At 52.6% G+C, this 21,778-nt stretch overlaps 1 protein-coding gene across 2 annotated transcripts in view; it reads left to right on the top strand.

The window, feature by feature from the left end:
• VIPR2 (vasoactive intestinal peptide receptor 2) overlaps nucleotides 1-18,059 on the top strand; it is a 66,404-nt gene extending 48,345 nt beyond the window's left edge. Inside the window, exons 6-13 of one of the 2 annotated variants that reach the window (XM_036067118.2) lie at nucleotides 4,056-4,197; nucleotides 9,084-9,234; nucleotides 9,914-9,974; nucleotides 11,449-11,518; nucleotides 12,060-12,151; nucleotides 15,308-15,437; nucleotides 15,511-15,552; nucleotides 16,270-18,059. In XM_036067118.2, the coding sequence (XP_035923011.1) occupies nucleotides 4,056-4,197; nucleotides 9,084-9,234; nucleotides 9,914-9,974; nucleotides 11,449-11,518; nucleotides 12,060-12,151; nucleotides 15,308-15,437; nucleotides 15,511-15,552; nucleotides 16,270-16,443 (862 nt within the window). In that variant the 3' untranslated portion in view covers nucleotides 16,444-18,059. The other variant, XM_036067117.2, reaches the window with a different exon arrangement.
• The last annotated feature ends 3,719 nt before the right edge of the window (nucleotides 18,060-21,778 follow it).

Below are 21,778 nucleotides of genomic sequence, written 5' to 3'. Positions count from 1 at the left end.
TGCAAAAGTGGATGTTGATCTATAAGAGAATCTCAAATGGTTTCATGAATGTCAAACAATGTTCCATACGCGCACATCCTTAGTCACCTCCTGGTGACACCTGCTGTGGATGTCCTTCTGCCGTGGTCGGTGTGTCCTGGCTGCTGGGATCAGTGCCGGGAGCTGGTGTACGGTTCGTGGGTCTGCCTTCCTCCTGGGCCACAGAGACTCGAACCTCCCTGCCTCCGTCCATCAGCTGTGCTTGCGTGTCCCATGCTACAAGTGTCAATTCCAAACTCCGTATTCTAAAAATAACTTCTCCGTCATCTTGGAAGTTCTACCCAGGAAACAACTTTCTACAATCATGAGGGATCTACTGTCCATAATAGCCCCATAGCTAACCACGCTCTTATTTTACACACAGAGAAACAGAGCAACTTGTCTCTTAAGGCAGCTCCAAATCTCAGTGTAGACTTGGATCACAAACACACCACCTAGTTTTGCGTGGGACTCGCTGGGCAGTCCTTGCAGCCACCGTCTTTGATGTCCAGGCACCTGACATCGCAGCTCCGGTCCCCACAAGCCCAGATTGCTAACAACACATACCACACCGCACATTTTATAGGTGTTCATTAACTTAGTCCCTACGGCAGCTCCCGCAGGTCAGTGCTGTTCCTGTCCCCGTGTTACCAGTTAGAGCAGGACAGCCCAGAAAGGCGCTGCCCACACCTCTGTTCACCGTCTCACCTTCGGGAACTGGTGTTCCATTTCCAGCTGCCAGGAAGGAGCAGATTCCAGCGTGGTTTCTCTGGAAGCCCCAATTTCAGCTACATCCATCATCCTGTGTAGATCCATACTTGGAAGTGAGATTTTACAATGAGCAATGAGTGATGAAGAACATAGCTCAGAAACTCAGCAAACATAATTTAGTTGGACTGCTTGCTAACTGGAATGAGTGTGTGCTCATGTCTGAGAGACCGCCATAAATCCCAGACTCCACTCAGGGGAAGACATGGGCAGCACAGAGTGAGGAGGAGAAAGCAGAGAGCAGAGGTGTTTGAGAGATGAGCCCAGCCCCCGTGAGGAGCAGTGGGAACAGGCCAGCGTGGGGGACAGACACCGGCTTCTTGGGGGGAGGGGCAGACTTTCACACTCATCTCATGTTTCCTTTTATTATTCCAATTTTCCCCTTTCAGGTTGTCAGTTATACATTCTGTTCTGCTGCTTCTAGGCATCTCCCAAAATTGCCACACGTCCTTGTCTCGTAGGAGTTAACCTCCAATCACTATTTTTACCACTTCCCAGTCAATTCAAGACAACATTTTTATTCCATTTACCCCCTCATGCCTTTTGTGTTATTGTAATGTATTTTAATCCGAAGTGTATTTTAAGGCCGTATGCATTATAGTTGTCGTTTACAGTCAGTGGTTACTTGGAGATGCCATGTGTTTATCTTTCCCGAGGCTCTCCCTTCCTCCTGTGTCTCCATCGGGGTCATCTTCCTTCTGCCAGCAGACCCCCTGTAGGATTTCCTTCAGCACAGGCCTACTGACAATGAGGGCTCGTGGTTTTTGATCACATGAAATCATCTTAATTTTGCCTCATTTGAGGATATTTTTGAGAGTATTGAATTCTTTGTTGGCAGTTTTTTCTCTCATCACACTAAAAATGAACATCATTTCTCTTTTTAGAAGTTAGCTGCCTAGGACACCGGGGTGGCTCAGTCGGTGAAGCATCTGCCTTCGACTCAGGTCATGATCCCAGGGTCCTGGGATCGAGCCCCGCATCGGGCTCCCTGTTCAGCGGGGAGTCTGTTTCTCCCTCTCCCTCTGCCTCTCTCCCCAGCTTGTTCTCTCTCTCTCTCTCTCTCTCAAATAAATAAATAAAATCTTTAAAAAAAAAAAGTCAGCGGCCAATCTCACCACTGTTTCATTGAAGGAAGGTGTCTTTTTTCTTGGGGTGCTTAGAAGCTATTTTTACTTGTCTTTGGTTTTCAGCAGTGACACTATCATGGGACTTAATGTGGTTTGCTTTGTATTTGTCCTTCTTGAGGTTAATGGCATTTCTTTAATCTCATTATTTTATTCGTTTCCAAAAATTCTTAGCTAGTATTCTCTAAATGTTGCTTTTACCTTATTGTCTCTCCTTTCCTTCTGAAACTCCATTCTCATGTGTTCAACAGTGTTTTCACCATTCCCCATATATTTCCTACTCTGTTTCTATACTTCCTGATGTGGGAAACAAAGGCAGAAGAAAAATTATTATATTTCCTTACCACCTACAGCCCACTGACAAGTCCTTGAAATAGGCAGAGTGACCTTCCTCTAGGGAAGACTGGATGTTAATATTTGCTAAGGGCAAAAGGCAATCTGAGCCCAACCCCCAGGATCCTGAGTCTACTTTAACATATAGAAATTACTACATCAAAAACTAATGATGTATTGTATGGGACTAACATAACATAATAAAATTTTTTTAAAAAATTTTTTTAAAAAGAAATTACTTTGGAAACTTCCTTTATCTCTACCCCCCCAAGATACGTGTTGGCAATCATCCTCCAAGCACATGGCCCACCCGTACACATCTGAAGGGTCTCACAACTACGGTTTGACTAGACAGTAGTAAATGGCCCTTTCCTATCAACAGCCAGCCTCCTCAAGGTCCTGGAAACCTTGCTTCCAAATTCCTTAGAGACTTACGCTGTCCCTAACCCCCTCCTGACTTGAAAGTATATAATGGGCCACTCCTCACAACCCCAGTGCAGCTCTTTTTGCCCGCGGGTCCTGTCCCCCTGCTTTAATAAAACCACCTTTTTTGCACTGAAAACGTCTCGAGAATTCTTTCTTGGCCGTTGGCTTCGAACCCTACATCACTTCCCATTATTTTGTTTCTCTCTACTGATGTCTATACGTATTCAACCGATCTATTTTCTATTTCATAATACTCTCATTTATTGTATCTAATATTAGACGCAGCCATTTTGATTGTTAATTTCAGGGTTCTTTTTGAGTTTTCAACTTTCCATTTGATTTTTGTAATCAATTCCATCTTTAATAAAATTCTCCACCTCTTCATCAATTATTTTGAATATACTAATCTGAGTAAGGGAGTCCATATCTTAAGATGCCAGTATCTGAATCTCTTTCTAATCTCTGTGTAGGTAGTGGCCTCGAAAGACGAGACCGAGGCGGAGGCTGGAGGGAGGGCATGTCTTGGGGCCTCTCTTCTTACCGGGGTCTCGGTGCTTCGGGTCCTGGCCACTCTGGCCGCTCTCCCGGTCCTTAGGCAGCTGTCCGAAATCACGCTGGCCCCCTGGGGGGAGGTAGTCAGATAAGCTGCTTCTTTGTCGCCTCTCGTAGAAGTCTTCCTTACAATGTGTTTTAATGTCCTTCAACATTTTTTAACTTTATTGAAACTGAAAGAGCTAGCATTCACTTGTGTGGAGTAGCTTGTTTCCTGATGGCTCTGAATTAAAAGTCAAATCAAATACCGATTAAGTTTTCTCCAGAGCAGAATCTAAGTGGTACAAGTGAATTAGAAACAAAATGTTCTGAGCACTTTTTAGAGAAGCAAGATATCACATAAAGTTAAGTTCAAAGGCAGATCATTTGACATGGGTCTTGCAGGAAATTTGCTGCAAAGATACTCAGTCTTCACATCTGTGAAGTGGACACATGCCATTGCAGACTCGGAACTCAGCACTGTTTGCTTTATACTCTTATCCTAAAATCCTGTTCCAGGACTGCAACCTGAGGAGATAGAAATAAATGAAAAGTTTACCTACAAAGATAGTTATCATAATGCAAAACTGAAAACATCCTAAACGTACAGTAAGGAATAGAAACTTCCATTAAAAAAGAAGAAAGCCTTAATATTAAATCCAATTATTGAAGTGTTCATCCCTCCCCCACCCCACCCCCTTTCACCCCTCCCCATCCCTGCCTCCCCCACCCCCACCCCACCCCACCTCACCCCATCCCTTCCCCCACCCCTCATCCCTGCCTCCCCCATCTCTCCACCCCTCATCCCTGCCTCCCCACCCCTCCACCCCTCATCCCTGCCTCTCTCCACCACAGGAAGCTGCATTGCACCCGGAACTACATCCACTTGAACCTGTTCCTCTCCTTCATCCTCCGAGCCATCTCAGTGTTGGTCAAGGACGATGTGCTATACTCCAGCTCGGGCGCACTGCATTGCCCCGACCAGCCATCCTCCTGGGTAAGGCTGTCCCTGTGAGCAGGGTCCTCTCACTGAGGGGAGGGTGGCCCGTGTGAACTGCAGCCCCACAGACCTCCCTCCTACCATCCTGGCGCTTTGTCTCTCTCCCCACCTCACACTGTGGGAAAGTCCCACAGCCAGTGCACAGGGCTAAAGGCAAGGGTTAGGCCTGAGAAGCAGAGGGGCCAAGAGGCTGGGGCTCAGAGCAGGCCCAGGTTGGCAGGTGAGATAGGGATGGTGTCCCAGGCACCTCCAGGGGCTGGGAGGTCATGGGCCCTGAGCACTGACCCCCAGGCAGAGCCAGAGCAACACGAGGGCCCTGCCCGAAGTGATCAGCAGCAGTTCTGGGCTGAAAAATCCTGACTTGGATGGAGATGCACACTGCCATTGTCTTCACCCCAGATCTCCCAGATTATGAGTAATAGATGCTTCCATGGATTGCGGGGAGGAAATCACCTATGCAGCTAATGAGCTCCCTGCAGCAGCTGCCAGGAGCCCAGCTGCATGTCTGTGAATATGTTGGGCCCAGCTCTCTGATACGAGGAGAAACCATGCTGATTATTTCTATAGATGGACGCTACTTGGGCTGTTCTTCACCCCTCTGTGTTGGTGGTGATAGTGGGCCTGCAGTGCTTAGTTCTTTTAGGGCATTGGCCGCGCCCCTCCGAGATGCAGGTCGCTCTGCCGAGTCTTTCTCTGCCGCCCACATAAGGCTACCTCAGGACCTTGGCGGGCATCTGGGCTCCGGTTCATCTGGGCTCTCGATTTGACCACAGCTTCCGAGGGTGGCTCCTCTCTGCAGAATGAGCCAGGACGCTGGCCGCTCTCCTCTCAAGGTCCAAGCAGATGGATTCATCTGCTGACACTGTTGCTCTGGGCTGAACAGATTTGAATTAATTCAGTTTTAGGACACCACAGAACATCAGCTGATCCATAGGCCTGTAGGGTAAATAGATTTCTGGGGATAATCAACTCATGACATACTTGGACTGAATTAATAAAAGGAGTTTGTTGTAATAATAAAAGTAACACAAGATCCTTCACCTGGCAAACCCTCACCCCCAAGTGGGAGTCAGAGCCCCTGAGGCTCTTGCCCCATGATGGAGTGTCCCACGTGGGTGACAAGGGCTGAGCCCTAATGCCACTCTGGGGTCTCCTCTTGCTGGGAAACCTCCTTTCACTTCTCCGGGGGGCGGGGGTCTCAAAACTCTGCTCAAAGGAGCCCTCCTTCCTTAGCTTCTTGTTAAAGGGCTAGTGACCCTGGTGGGCCCACAGACACCAGCCACCCAACCCAGGGCCATGCTCCCAGCCACATAGACAAGACCTGGCGGGCTCCCCACTGAGGGGCAGGGGAGTGACAGGGACCCAGGGGAATAAATTCCCTGCCATGCCTACCCTGCCCCGCCTGCCCCTATGCTGGAAATCACCGACCCCTCTGCCCATCCACCTAGCCATTTCTTGAGGGTCTTCCAGTGCCAGGCTGGACACTGTTGGTGAGTGCCCAGTGACCTTCAAAAGAGCAATTTGCCCATTTGTGAATGAGGACACAGAGCTGAGGGAAGCCCGGCAGCTCAAAGGGCTCGATGGGGCTCTGGTCAGGGTTCAAATTGCAGGTGCACCGCACACTCTGGCATGGAAATGCCCGAGGATTCAGGTCTGAGGGCTGAAGTGTGAGAAGGAGGGAGCAGGTGCAGCGTTCCCCTGCCCAGTCCCCAGAGGCATGAGAGCAAAGGGGAAGGGACCTAGCTGCACCCCTCCAGCAGGATGTCACCAAGACGTGTACCAACAGAGGGAAGAAGGGTGGGGGGACAGGAGGAAGATGAGGACAGAAGGCAGGAGAAAAGGAGGCAGGAGAGAAAGAAGGAGGACTGGGTCTTCCTTCTTCTTGTCCCCAGAGAAGGCAAGGTTTTGAGTAAGTTAGTCAGAGAGACAGTCAGACTTCAGCATGAGGAACAGAGAAAACATCTTTTCTTGCAGTTGCATTTTTTGGACGTTTTTGCTCTCAGCTGGGTATCAAGCCAACATTATTCTCCCAAGCAGAACACTGGGGGAATCTCCCCCAAATGGGTCCAAGGATCTATTTCTCAAGACATTTGGAGAGGCCAAGAACTCGACAGAGTCTATTTCCTTTCAAAAGAAAACTTCTCCCTCCACTGGCCCCCTCTTCCCACATACTCTGGACATAGCAGTGAGTCCTGGGCTCAGTGTGTCTCCTCCTGGCTGCCCAATGACATGTAGGGTCAATTGGGATTTTCAAAAACCTACCTTCAGGCTTTCCAAAGCACTCCCTGAGGGTCTGAGTGCCGCCCAGCCCAGGGAGGGGTCGAGTGGGGATATACACTGTGGCAGCCGTGAATTCTGCGGTGAAGCCAGAACATCTAAGCAGGGACGCACCCAGCCCAAAGCTAAGCTCGGACCTGGCCACTGCCTGCTGTCGCAGGTGGGCTGGGGAGGGGATGAGAGGCAAAGATTTAGGCTGGAGGCTGAGCACCTGCACGTCATGGAGAGTCCTGGGCCCAGCGAGCTGCCAAGCCAGCCCACAGCCCAGGTCAGAATGGCAGAGGGTCAGGAAGAAGAGAGGTGAGTGAGAGCCCGTCAACATGCTTACGTGTATGTGTGCACCTGCATGCACATGCCTCCAAAACTCACACACACATGATCACAGAGGTACACACAGGCATGAACACAAGCACATGTGTGCAGACACACATGCACACAGGAACACACCATCAGACTTCATTCCGTCTGTGTCTGGATCTGTGCCTGGAGGACGGCTGGTTTGGGGCTTTGGGAGCCCCACACCCTCAAATGTGGCACCGCTGCGGACCCAGGACACGTGAAGGCGCACAAGCGGGTGTTCCCATGGGCACACAGCTCTGCCGCTCGCTGTATGGTGAGGTCTCGTAGCCCGTTGCTTCGTGGTATTCTCACACATTTAAATAAAATATCCTGGGCTTTTTGTTTTTTGTTTTTTAAGATTTTATTTATTTATTTGACAGAGACACAGCGAGAGAGGGAACACAAGCAGGGGGAGTGGGAGAGGGAGAAGCAGGCTTCCCGTGGAGCAGGGAGCCTGATGTGGGGCTCGATCCCAAGACCCTGGGATCATGACCTGAGCCGAAGGCAGACGCTTAACGACTGAGCCACCCAGGTGCCCCAGTTTTTGTTTTTAATCAACACTACAGACGCCATATGTCTTCCAGGGACTAGGGAAACACCTTCTGTTTCTGCAGGGTGTGGGGTATGTTACCCAGTTTTACCTCTGACAGCCTGGAGGTGGGCGCAGACTTCCATCTTCTTTTCAGGGAGTGGGCCTCGAAGCCAAGTGTCTTGTATTAGATGGTAGCACCAAACGGGGCCGCACCCTACTTGCGGTCCCCACCCTCGCCCAGCTGTGTACACACTGGGCATCCTTCTCTGCACTGCTTTGGTTGGCTTTCGTCTGACCCCTGGAAAAGCATATTCTAGTCCAGAGAAAACAAACAACCAGGTGGCCGCCTGGAAGCCGACCCTCAGCAGGAGCCCCAGCTGAAGGCAGGGCTTGATGCCCTAGACTCTGGCTGCGTGCAGCGGTGGGAGGCCCCCAGCCCAGGGGACAGCCCTCGGCGATCGGCCTGCGTCTCTGTGCTGTGCCGTCTGGGCGGCAGCAGGCCCTGGAGGCCCTCCCTCCGTGCTCTCGACCCCGAGGGATGCAGTCTGAAACCACGGCCGGAGAAGGGGAGGTCAGCAGAGAGCTCGTCCCCCCCCAGACCTCCTGTCCTCACAGGGTGCTGGTGGGGAACGGACAGCTGGAAAGACACGCACGGGTGGTGGCTTCACGGTTTTACCAAGAAAACAGAGTCACCTGCAACACGCTGTTTCTGCATCTTCCGTCCCCATTCAGCACGACATCATGGCAATCGTCCAGGCCAACCGCTGCGTCAGTTTGGATGGTGGCACGATCGCCTAGTGTGCAGCTGAGACATCACGCGTTTAACCGTTCGACCAACCCGGGCACCACACCCCTCCCTGCACACACGTCTCCGTGCACTGTTCTCATTTCTGTCCGACGGAGCTCGCGAGGGAGTGCACACATGTGTATAAATACATGCACGTGGATAAGTGTATCCACATATATACAAATATATCCACACCTACAGACATATATCCACGTACACATATAAAAATATATCCACGTATGTAAAGGTACATCTATCCACATGTAAGTGTGTATGGATATCTACCTGTACACATACATATTTTGGGGGAGGCAGCAAAGATATAGAAGAATAGAAATGAAGTTCTGTTCTTTTTCAGCACACTTACACACACTTGCCAATTAAAAGCCTCAGTTTCATGTTTATTCAAGAGGCTAAAATACCTGGTATGTTTATATGAAGGTCTGAGAGATTAAAATATATTTGTTTTATATCCCACCTGGTTTTTCCCAGTGAAAACTCTTTCAAAATGCCTGGGGACATAACGTGCTTGCTGGTTTCTCTTGTTTTGCCCTTTATTTTTCTGTCTCTTGCTGAGCGGGCGGCGAGGACAAACGGAGAATCGAAAGCGGGGTGGGAAGAGGATGAGGACGCAGACCGAGGAGGGGCAGGGAGAGGGGCAGGCAGGTGTGCTCACCGCCACGTTCCCTCAGCCCGCTGCTCCCAGAGGTGGCTGTGTGCATCTGCCCCCTGCCCCTGTTTATCTTCCAGTGAGTTCTGATCCCAGGCTGTGGGTGCCAAGGGCCTCACTTTAACACCGTGCGCATCTCCAGCCAACACCACTGTGTTGGTGTCCTTGGCTCCTCAGACAAACACGTGCATGCCTCATGTCCTGGAGCTACTCTGCCCACGGTGAACTGTTTTATCCGAATGGGGCCGTGTTCTCTTGCTCTGTCTCCGACATTCCAGGTTGGCTGCAAGCTGAGCCTCGTGTTCTTCCAGTATTGCATCATGGCAAACTTCTACTGGCTCCTGGTGGAGGGGCTATACCTCCACACCCTGCTGGTGGCCATATTCTCCCCCAGCCGACGCTTCGCAGTCTATCTCCTGATTGGATGGGGTAAGGACTGTCCTCCCCTGTGTATGCCCGATGCCCATCAGCCACCCCACCAACCCTCCAGGTCCCTGATTTCCACCCCCTCACCTATAAATGCAGACCTTTCAGCTCAGAAAAATTCTTTCCTACCCCTGTAGGATGCACTTCCGGTCATATTAGGAAGAGCTTTTCTAGCACGACTAGAGTTTCCTATAGGCAGCACCCTCATATTTCTAGGAACCAGGAACCTGGTTTAAAACTGCTATAAAGTCCCGTTCCTGGGGCATACCCTGTGGTGGGAAAGTCAGAAAGAAGTGGCATGGAGGAGTAGGGCTTCCCCGCCAGTTAGCAGGACCTTCGATAGCCAGAATGGGAAGGGGCGTAAGCAGTGGGCCCCCCAGGTTCACAGTGAGGAGCACCCCTTACTGTAATTGCCATGCTCCCACACTGCGCTAACAACACTCACAATGCACGGTGACGCCTTGCAGACCTGTGAAGCTTTAGCTTTCCCGCACACGTTTATCTTCAGTGCTTCGTAAGGCATGAGCATAAACTTCCGTGTGTTTATGAAGCATTTCCACTGGGTCCTTCCATCAGAAAGCCCCTGTCCTTGCTGACCCTGGTGAACGAGGGTGCACACGTGAGTCCGTGTGCTGTCCCAGTTAAGCAGCGCAGGTCGTGGTAACCAGGTGTCTCTCTGCAGGTATCCCCACCGTCTGCACAGGGGCGTGGACTGCAGCCCGACTCTCCTTAGAAGACACAGGGTGAGTGCTGGGTCCATAGCTCTGCCTTTAAAATGAGGTCGAGCAATCCTGGCCCAAGTTGCTGGCATCCTTAAGTCTTCGGAAACGAGAAAGAAGCTTACTGTCCAGTTGCGAGGAAGATTCGCATTTGTAGCTGCAGCCGAGCAGAGAGTGACACAGAACACCCCACATATGAGAAGACCTCCGACTTCACCACTGTTGGTGCGGGGGACAGAATTTGGAGAAGATCCATGTGAGGGATGGGAACTGAACCAGGTCCTACAGCAGAGCTGGGATTGGGGGAAACCAGGCAGAGGGGCTCGGCACCTTAGGTGGGGGAAGCAGCGTTCACAAAAGGGAACACTGTTTGCCTGGGGCCAAGTGCAGAGAGGTGACCAGTTGAAGACCAGGTTAAAATGGCCAGCAGCACCGCTCTCTGACAAAGTTCTCTAAAATGCAGCATGAGCAGGGTCCAAAGCTCTTCTGTTTCATGTATACCAGCTGGATCATGGCCCCAGACTCAGGTACCAAGTTCCCACCATGAATGTTGTGCCTCATAAAGGGCTCTCGGGGTCCTACTACTGGTAACACACCCCCTAAACCCAGTGGCTTACATACTGGAGAGTCCATAGGGTGTGTTTCTGCGCACTGGCAGCTTGGGCTGACTCCCCTGGCATTCTTGTGGCCTCAGCCCGGCTTGCTCACGCACCGTGGGCACCTGCTGGGTTGGCCGAGGACTGGCACGTCTGAGATCGCACAACTGGCAGGCTCTTTTCTGTCCTGCGGGTTCCAAGCGCTCCACATCCTATTGCCGAAACCAGCTAGGATTCAGAGGCGAGGGTTGGTCTCTGCCCTTGCTCGGGGGGCTGCAGAGCCTCACTGGGGGGCGAATAATGGAGACATTGCAAGCGCCCTCTCCCAGCTTCCTACCGGAGACAGCGCTTACGCTGGAAACCAGGAGTGAAAACATTGCCAGACAGACATTCCTAGCTGTGCCTGCCTCAGTTATTCCAAAGACATTTCAAACCTTCATTCAAGGTACAAATACAAACCATTCAGGAGATGAGAGGAAATTAATTTTCAGGAGAAAAACTCCCCTCTGTTGGCCAGAGTGAGCATGAGCTACACCAACTCCCCGGTTATGGGCCTTCCCTGGGGCTTGGTCTCCCCCTTCTCCCATGGCCTGGAGTTCTGCTTTTGCTCCGTCTCTCCATTAGCAGACTGTCCTGTCAGGAAGAGTAACATGAAACAAAGTCACTGGATAGGGACGGGTTGCATCCAGATCTGTGAGTGCGGAGCACCTCGGCCCTTACGGCGGCGCTCGCGGGCCCTCGGGGGGGCCACGTAACACACCAGGCGTGTAGCGCGTGCGGTGGGAGGGGCCGGCTGGTTTTGCCAGGACCGCGTAGGGCTGAGAGGCAGCGAGCTTGCCCTCATGCACTTGGTTTGTGGATGAATCAGAGGTAACATGATTTTCCTTCTCTCTTCTCAATAGTTGTTGGGATACCAACGACCACAGTGTTCCCTGGTGGGTTATACGGACACCAATTTTAATATCTATCCTAGTAAGTAATTTCTGTATTGAAACATGAGCTATCCATTGGGTTGCACACTTGGGTAGAGAGGGAGCCCACTTCCCTGTATTAAATATAAATAGCCCCGTTCTGCTCAGCCTTCTGAGAGAAGACCCACACACAGCGACCCAGCTCCTTCCATCAGTCCTAGACTCGGGCCCGGTCGGGATGAAGGCTCAGTGAAGGGGGAGGGGTGGAGGGAGAGAGGCGTGTTCTCTGGCTCGGGGAGGAACCCTGCAAGGAAGTCACAGCCACGCACCGCACAGGGTCGGAGCTGAATCACGCTGTCATTTGTCCACCTCCCATCTCAGAATTGGCTTGCTCCTGTAGCCTGGGCCCTGAGACACACGATGCTGTCGGGGGACACAGTCAGCTCCAACTTGGGGGGCAGCCGCAGGCTGGGCAGGGCTCCTGCACTTCTGTCACAGAGGGGACGAGAGACGATTCAGGCGGGGCTGAGCCACAGACGTCCCGGCCACATCCCCTCCCTGCAGGGAAATCCCACACAAACATGTGGTCTCTATTTGTGCAGGTCAATTTTGTCCTTTTTATTAGTATCATACGAATTTTACTGCAGAAGTTGACGTCCCCAGATGTCGGTGGCAATGACCAGTCACAGTATAAGTGAGTATGTGTGTGGGTCTGGGAGCCGAGCTGCCCTCATTACCCTCCCATGGCCTGGAAACCTAGGGTCAGGGAGGACGTGGGTCTGCGCATGCAGCAAAGGCCCAAGTTCGCCTCCTTTGGGTGCAGGACTGTGCTCGTGGCTAAGGCAGCTGGTGTCTTCTCCAAGGGAGGGTGCTGCCACGGTGGTCATTCCAAGCCCCCGCCCCTGGTTTCAGCACGGTTATCCTCTAGCGGGCTTGCTTACGGAAGCACTCTGCCCGCTTGCCTGTTTTGTAATCTGACTTCTTCTCCTTGGCCACACATTATTTGTATTTTATGCTTAATTCTTTTTTCCCCATCGGACCACAAGGTTCGTGCAGGCACCTAACGCCAGGCCTTATACTTAATAATAATTCATGTTTATTGGCTGAATGATTACATGAAGATGGTTATCGTCACATCGATTCAGTGGGAAAGAGAACAGAGGTTAAGTAACACGCCACAATCATCGAGCTCATTAATGAGGACCTGAAGACTCTATGAAAGAATTTAAAGATTCTATAAATTTCTGTCAAGAATTTATAAAGAAAAAGTAAAGCCCACAACTTTATTATGAAGTAGAACTAGTTTAGCATGGGATAGTTGGTCCTACCAGTGGGAGCCTCAGGTTCAGATAGACCAGTTTGGAATCACGGCCGCCTGGAGCTGTGTGACCCTGGGCAGGTGACCTGACTATGGCCAGGTGTGGACCTGGAAGCTGGACAGGCAGCATCACTCATAGCCAGGGGCCCAGTGCTGGGCTTACACACCAGCTGGAAGCCTGAGTGATGTGACTTCACTGTTCTGGGCCTCAGTGTCCTCATCCGTAAAGTGGAAATAGTAGTCATTATCTCTAAGGCTGGGAGGGTTAATACAGTTAATATTTGAAAGACATTTAGTCCCGGCACCAGTAAGTGTGGGGAAGTCTGGTGCACGGATCCTTCTGACCACACCCTAGGCCACATAAAACCCAAGGCATCCCTTTTTCTGCCCAGTCCACTCAAGGAGGCTGCACAGAAGGCCAGACCTAGTGATGGGATTCCACATCAGACCACAAAGGACAAAGCCATGTTACCCCATTTGAGCAGCATCTGTACTGGTCCCTGAGCCCACTCGCACCTGCAGCTCAGGGACAGGACTGCACCTGACTGGTCCCTGAGCCCACTCGCACCTGCAGCTCAGGGACAGGACTGCACCTGACTGGTCCCTGAGCCCACTCGCACCTGCAGCTCAGGGACAGGACTGCACCTGACTGGTCCCTGGGACCCACTCGCACCTGCAGCTCAGGGACAGGACTGCTCTCAGTTGCTCTTCAAAATCAAGTTTGATTTTGGCTAGTCTTGTTTAGCTTCCATGCTGACCTTTTCTTTGGGTTTTTTGGGAGTGTTCATTCAGTAGGTCTTGGAGATATATGCTTTTATTTTAGAAACAATTAAGTAGGAAAATAGAAACTGTTCTTTTTCCAGGATGACAAAAGAGGCAGAGCCTGTCTGTGGTGCCGCCCTCTGGCTGTATCTTGATGTCTTTTCTCGGCAACTGTCTTTATAACCGTAACAAACCCCCCGAACAGGGTCCCAGAGGCCCAGCCTCACTAGAAACTCTTCTCTAGAAGTGAGCATGATGTACGTAAGGGAATTCAGGCAGACTCTTTGTCTCGCACTGAACTAAAGGGCTCAGCTCCCTACACAACCCACTTCTGTTCACCAGGCTAGCGCTGAGCCGGGCTATGAAATGCCCCGTAAGGTTAAGTGTTTGGATCTATGAGCAGCCCGCAGTGTGATGCTCACTGACGGGCCTTCCTTGCTGATGAGGCCCAGGTCATGCTCTGCTGCAGAATGGCCTGGACTCCTGGGGTTTGCACAGATTGCCTGAAACGGGACATCCCACTTGTTGTAAACACCACAGGACATGGTTTTTGTTGTGAGGGAAACCAAGAGAAATGGTCACATTTCTAGAACTTACATCCCAGGCTCTGAGTGCTAGGTTTGAGGCGGGTGCCTCAAAAATATGTCAAGAAGTTCATGACTTTTACTAAGCGCTGGGTAGGGTCAACGAACAAGAGAAAGTGAGGGAGGTGCAGAGTGGAGCCTCCTCACTGGGTTCCCTCGGGATGAGGCTGCAGGGTCACTGCACAGGCTACCGGATGTTCATTTAGGGGGACTTGACGTGCACACACATCACCAGGTGGCCTGACTTGGCCTGGGGGCCAAGCTCCTCCTTGACGAGCCCCCAGGGGACCCCAATGCTCCCGTCCATGCTGGAGTTGCGAGGGTCAAATCTGGCCGCACGTTGGAATCACCCAGGAAAATGTTAGAGCTACCAGTGCGGGTCCCGCCCGCCCACAGGGACCTGATTTAATTGGAGTGAGGAGGCATGCTGGACTGAGAAGTTTTAGAAGTTCCCTGGATGATTCTAATGTGCAGCAGTGATTCTCAAAGTGGGGTTCCTAGACAGCAGCTGCAGCATCTCTAGGAACCTGATAGACACACCCCAGACCCACAGAGCCAGCAGTCCGAAGGTGGGGCCAGCAATCTGCCTTCTGACATGACCTCCAGGTGGCCTGGTGCCGCTGAAGCTTGAGAAACACCAGGCAGAGAACAGAGACGGTGTTTGTTCAGGGCGTGGGGAGAGCAGCTACAGGAAAGGGGGACGTGAGCTCGGCTGTTTTACTTTCAAGCATAGAATGCAGTGAGCAGAAAATCTGCATTTTGATCAGGGAGGGTAGTAACTCTGATGGACAGAGCAATTACACCTGGTTGGTCCAGGCCACCCAGAGCCCAGGTCGCCTGCCCTGCTGCCCCACTCGGTGCTCAGGGCTCTGCACCCCTGCTGAGTCTGCTCTTGCGATCAGAAAGCCAGGCCTGCCTCTGCCCTGCCAATGCTGGTTATGGGACACTGCACTCAGACCTGTGTCGCTGCTGGGCACCCGCCAGGAGGTCTTGTAAGAGCTTTGCTGCGTTGTGAGGCCCAGTCATTTTTATCACCATGCTGGCACATTCTGCCCATCGTTGGGTGGAGGAGGTTGGTTTTACTTAAACTTGTGAGAAACAAGGTTCAGACCAGTGAGTCCAGCGTGCAAGACTCCTGAGCCCACGGGCTCCCTGGCGGCACTCAGCGTCCCTCTCTCTTCTGTAGGAGGCTCGCCAAGTCCACACTGCTGCTCATCCCGCTGTTTGGAGTTCACTACGTGGTGTTTGCCGTGTTTCCTATTGGCATCTCCTCCAAATACCAGATCCTGTTTGAATTGTGCATCGGATCATTTCAGGTTCGTGTGGGAAGGGACTGTCCCTCCCCCCCAAGTTGGTGAGTGGCCTCTGACGATCCTTTCTCGCTTGCAGGGCCTGGTGGTGGCGGTTCTGTACTGTTTTCTCAACAGTGAAGTAAGTGCTTTGTCACGTCTCGGGGGACATTCGGCTCCTGTGGGATTCCCTAATGTGGCCCCCCAACCTGAAGGAGAGCTCAGGTCTTCTGTCCGGGCAAACCCCCTGCCGTCCCTTCCAGCCCCGTTCACAAAGCCTGTCTCTCCACACCAAGCATCGTCGGTCGCCCTCCCACAGGCCAGCTCAAGAAAGCTCCCCGGCCGGGTGGTGGAGAAGGACCCTGCCACTCTGCATGGTCACTGTCTTGCTCCTTGACCCCGGATATAGGGACACTCAGAACCCAGGGGGGAGGGGCGGGCACGTGGATGGGAACCCTGCTCCCTGAGCTCCCTGCCCACAGCTGTCCGCATGTACGTGCGCGAGTCCCTCTGAGCCCTGCCCTGCTCTGCTCATTCCCCACATGCCTTCACCTGCCCAGCCTTGTGTGGCCACCCGCCCCCGATGCTCCTGCCTGCACCTCTGCCCTCCCTCAGTTCAAAGGCCCTTCCCGAGCCTGCTTTCCTTCACCTCCTTCAGTGGGCTCCCAAGTCCCGATTCCCCACCTGCCTCACGAAAACCCCAAGCTCGCTGCTTGGGCCGCACCTTCTCTGCCACAGATACCCCAGAGGAGAGGGGTCGCGCAGAGACCTGTCAGCGCCGACCGGCCCCCAAGTTTCTGTTTGTGAGCTCCCACGTTTGCCTGACCCCCACCTCCCCGTTGCCTCGCCCTCGCCCCAGGTGCAGAGCGAGCTGAAAAGGAAGTGGCGCAGCCTGTGCCGCAGCCGGTCCTGCGGCCGGGACCACAGGCTCGGCAGCTTGTCCGTCTCGAGGAACGGCTCGGAGAGCGCCCTGCAGTTCCACCGGGGCTCCCGCGCCCCGTCCTTCCTGCAGACAGAGACCTCGGTCATCTAGTGCACGGCCACGGTGCAGACGGACTCCCCAGAGCCCTTGGGATGCGGGCAGCCACAGGCGGGCCTCCCCCAGCGGGAGAGCCCTGGCGGTGACTCAGCGGTAACACGCTAGAGCTGGTCTCCGCTCATCCCATCCGTGGAGCTGGGGTTACCTTCTAACTGACTGGGACTTTAGTCGGATTCATGTTAAACTCCAGCATGTAGGTAATTTTGCTCATAATGTTGTTTGGCCAAGTAGACGGGCCATTTTCAAAGTGAATAGGGAGACAGAAATGGTCCCTGAAATGAGGTACAGTGGCCCAGAACTTGGGTCCAGCCACCATGGAAGGAAAACAAGGGGATTTTCTAATCTCGGTGCCAGTTCTGGGCAGGGGGCAAAGGCCTGAGCTGGGGGCTGGACGCTCCCTCTGCATGACCCCCAGCAGGGCCTCCCCCTGCCTGGTCCTGATTAGGCCAGCCCTCTCGTCTGCAGGACACGGACACAGAGCAGCAGAACCTGTCCCTGCTGGGTGCCCTGCTTTCCCCCACCTGCCCCAGGGCTTCCTCTTCCTTCTTGTCCACCAGGAAAAGTGAAGAGAAGGGTGTCAGATGAAAACGGCAGCGGGTGGTATGTCACCCCGTGAGGGCGTCTGCGTTTATGAGGGCTTCTCAACCATTGAAGACTCCCCCTGAGACCACGGCAGGCCTCCTCCCCCAGGAGGGGTGAGAGGGTTGGGTGACCTGTGGCCGAGCTTGTAGGACCTGGTCGTCAGGGCAACAAAGACACCAGGCATTTTATCTGGGGGGAGCAGAAACCTATTCTCCTTTCAATGAAAATAATCTTACAGTCATTTCTGTTTAAATGGAGAATTATTCTAACAAAATATAAAACTGTGTTGAGTGCTTCTGTCCAACATCGGCAAGCAGCAGTCCTGGTTTCCAGTTCCCTTGATGTTTGCAGATGTGGGAGCTAGGTCTGAGTGGCTGAGCACCTGCAGAGGGAGCAGGAAGCCAGTGAGAAGAGCGAGCCCACCCCCGTCCCGAGCCTGGCCCTGCAGCACCAGACAGACAGACGTTCTGCCCAAAACCCGTCCAGCTGCCTCAGCCACTGGACTCAGCGATTCAACCCCTTTTATGATACGGATGCCCCCAAAACTGAGGCCATGACGTCTTCTTCCTGAGGCATCCTAGAACCTGGCCAGAACAAGGGAGCAGGACCTGGCCAGCTGGGGCGGTCAGAGCAGCTCAGGACAGCTCACGTTGGTGACAAAAGCCTGGATAAATGGGGACAGCAGAGCGACTGTGTCCAGAGGCCACCTGGAGCCGGGGCCCCCACCTCAGATGAGCCACTGTAACCAGATCCACGTGACCAGCTGGAGAGCCAGACCCAGGTTTACGTGGGCCTGGTTGTGCTCGGACGTTAGAGGTGCATCCTCCTCCCGGCGTGTGCCAAGGTCCAGCAGACATGGACTGGGCTGTCTTGCTGGGAAAGGGAAGGGGGCGGGAAAGTGAATGTTTACTAATAGCAGGAGCAGGTGCTGGAAGAGTCAACATATGTCGTCTTAAAATGTAAATGTGTGTGGAACGTCCACAGCTCACTGTGTGTAAGCACTTCAATAAAACCTGATTTCCTGTCCAGAGGCTGGTAGGTTCATTCACTCTGGCCTGCACATCCTGAGGTCCTAGGGTCTCAAACCGAGGACAGACGCACACTTGTTAGCGGAGGGCCGTCACCGTCAGAGGAAATCCCACACGTAGAGCGGAGCTGGATGGAGGAGGGAGAGGAGAAGGCTCATGGCGCCTTCAAGGACACTGGAAACAGCCACCTCTCCCCGGGACGCGTAGGCCGCCCGCCAGGGCATCCTCCTCGGAGCACCCTGGTCAGCGGTCGCTGTGGCATAAGGCGGCTCCGGCAGCCAGAGGGGTGGGGGCCCCGCACACGCCCAACCCCAGCCACGGAACCTGAGAAGCTGCTAACGGGCAGGGCTGACACACGTGTGCATGCACGTGTGTGTGTGTCTGCGAGCAGACCCCAGCCTGTGTGCCACAGGCAGATAGAATCGATGTCCCACACACTCCATGCTCACCCAGGGCGTCCCTTCAAGAGGAACACCGCACACTGCGAAAATCAGACTCTCAAGAGCCAGACGGGAGGTGGAGAGGCGGACCGGCCTCCGGTGAGTCTCCTGCGAGCAGAGCGCGGAGAGGAGCCTCGGCGCACGGCCTCAGCCCCAGGCCCCCGGGCAGCTGCGGGCGGGTGGAGGGGCCCCGCGAGGACCACGGTCCCGACGCTGACGGGAGGAACACTTGCAGGGACGGCAGAGGCGTGAGCAACCCCTCCTCTCCACAGTGGTCGTGCTCCTTTCTTATCAAAAAACGCGGCTTTTAAGTGGCTTTTTTCAGGTTTTCAGGTTACAGAAGATATACAGAGGAGTTATAAAAGTTCAAATATTATAGGCAAATATTACCGACAATTCCATCCTCTCCTGTCCCTTCTAGAGCTAAACATTATGAGTAACTGATCTTCCCAATATTTTCCTCTATGTTTATGCAAACCTCTCCCCCCCCCCTTTCTTCTTCTTCATGGAAATTAGGTCATATTGTGTAGAAGCTTCTGCAACTTGCTTCTTTAGTGAAGACGGATTGTGTGAATCTTGCTTATCTACCTACAGATGTGCTTTAACAAGACTGCGTGATAGTCCATGGCCCCGAATATACTGGGTTCACCTCATCCACCCCTACTGATAAATGTTTGAGTTGTTTCACGAGTGCTGTGCATTTGCCCGCGGATTCCCACAGAATAAGCCCGCAGCACGGGACATGCTGGGTGTAGCCGTGCACAGTCAACGCGGGGCAGGTGCCAGCCCTGGGAAAGGGCTCCCACTCGCCACGGCCATGATGGCTCCTCACCCACCAACCCCAGCATCACCGACATTTCCTCTCTTCCTCGCCCCAGTCTGCCTGCCTCGAGGCGTGAGGGACATGAGCACCTCTTCTCTGCTTCTGAGTTAATGCTGAGCCTGACATCGCGGTCAGATGGCCAGCCCCCTGCCCCTCCTGGCAGCCGCCCCACCTGAACTCAGGTCCTGCTGCAGTTTTAAGACTGACTTCTTCATTCCTGGGAAACGGGGACGACACTCAGCAGACGCCATGATCTGGGTCACAACTGACAAGCCCTTAAAGAGGCACCGCTTAGCTTGTGGACTTACAAAGGATTTAGGGCATCTTTTATACAGAAAAGTGTTCTTTGGAACATGGAAAGAAAGACACTCGCTTCCTTCATCCTCTCTAAAGGTTTCCTAGGGAAGTGGAGCGGGCAGAGGTGGCTGGCAGGTGATCTCCTCGATAATGGAAACAGTCCCACCTCCGCCTGCCTCGGGGTGTCCTAGACCAAGCCTTGAGGGGCAGGTCGTAGCGTGAACACTGACCCCCTGAGCCAGCACAGGACCTTCATTAAAGCTACTTATATTCAACGCCCAAAACTGAAGAAACAATAGGGAGAAGTACACTGGTAAAGCATGATTACAAAACAATGAGATCAAGTAGGACCCATCTCTCTTTGTAAGGTTTAGGATTGTACCTATCCTCTCTTGTGCTGAAGGTTGTAAGTAATCAAGTCAAGGAGCAGTCTACAAACTCAAGACACCTTAGAAACACAAGCTTTTATGGTTTAAATAATTATAATTATGAATCTAGAATGTGCAAATTTTGTTATTTTCAAATCATAACATAAATAATTACAATCCCTTTCTGATTTGAAAACACACACTACACTAAAGCCTCATTACAAGGTGACTCATAATTCTACGGACTTTTACATAGCGTGGGTAGATTGTGGTCTCCCAAGTCTATCCACCTGCAGTGAAAACGCCCTTATCTATCATTAGCTCTACGGAAGCTGGAGGTATAAGACACAATCTCTGTAAAATTAACTCCAGTTTTTGTGTATGTATGTATGAAGCGCACACACACACGGATGCTTGGATAGGATGCGTTCGCATGGGAGCACTCCTGGCTACGTCCTCTGTTGCCCTCTGGAAAGGATTTTGACTGGCTTCCCACACCCTTCTCTTCCCTCCCTCCAAAGAGAGTCCCTCCCTGTCAGACAGCCTCTGGGGCTTTAAGATGGGGGACCTGAAGGAAGAAAGGAAGAAGAGGCCTTCCTCTGGGTGGGGTTGATGGACACAGCCCAGGCTCAGCTCCAAGCTGAGAGCAAGAACCAAGGGAGAAAGCAGACCGGGAGCTACCACAACCCACGAGGGGCCTCTGTGGTGTAAGAAAACACGTCAACTACTCAAAATTCCTTTGGATGCACAGATCGTGCTTTTGATCACTTGTCACACTTCTCTGGGAATGAAACCATGGATCGTGGATCGGTACGTGTATCTGGTCTGCATTGTGTCTCCTAACCCACACATCCATTGTCCGTCTGTACATCTGACCATGTGACTGCTCATGGCTCTGCAGAAGACAAGAGTTCAGCAAGGGAAAGGAGGGTTTTGAGGAAAAGACAGGCCTTAAATGAGGTTACAGGGGATATGTGGAATTTACAAAAGGGAGTGACTTAAAAATAGGACGGATGTAGTTAATGCAGCTTGCTGAGGGGCTGCACTCAGCCCTGCCAAGGAAGGCAACAGGAGGTGAAGTCAGACAGGCAGACCCCAAATGCTCTTAGCAGGTGAAGTGGGCTTTCTTTGGAAGACTGGGAGCTTTCTGAGGTTTTCGAGCTGGGGAATGACGTGGCCAAGGTAGCGTTTCAGGAGGTGATTGACGGCTGGGGAAAGAAGAAGTATCGTGGAGCATCTGTGAGCTTGGTCTGCGCAGGACAGGGAGGAGGACAGCGGCTAGCGAGGCCAAGAGAAGGGGAGCCACACCCGTGGTGGCACAGTTTGCTAAGAGGTGACATTGGGATCATGGAGGAGTCCCCGGACGCCCATATGGCAGTGACGCACACTGTGGGCCAGAGGCCGCCACGCTCACGCCGTTGACTCTGACACTTTCAGAATAAAATGAATACATTGCTTTTTAGAGGATTACTCTGGCTTACAGACTAGCAGCCCTCGGTTTTCCTGTCCTGTGGAAGTTTTTCTGAGAAAGAAAGGTGCCCGAGGGCCTCGGAGGGGGGTACCTCTCCCTCTGCTCTGTGATGTTGGCTCAACTGCATCTCAAACCCACTTACAACATAAGAGACGTGGAGAGACACTGGAGATCTCATGAGTTTGTACAACCCCAAACCAAACTGATTCTAAATATGCTTTTCACCGATCTATGGAACCAAAAAGAAAGAAATCTATGCGTAAAAATCTACTCAACTAGATCCAGGCCAGAACACAGAAACACCATCCAGAATGAATCTG

The sequence above is a fragment of the Halichoerus grypus genome, chromosome 12 (genome assembly GCF_964656455.1).
Source record: "Halichoerus grypus chromosome 12, mHalGry1.hap1.1, whole genome shotgun sequence".
Classification (NCBI taxonomy): domain Eukaryota; kingdom Metazoa; phylum Chordata; class Mammalia; order Carnivora; family Phocidae; genus Halichoerus; species Halichoerus grypus.
Note: the sequence above shows the minus strand (reverse complement) of the source record. Positions and strands in the feature narration are given on the sequence as shown.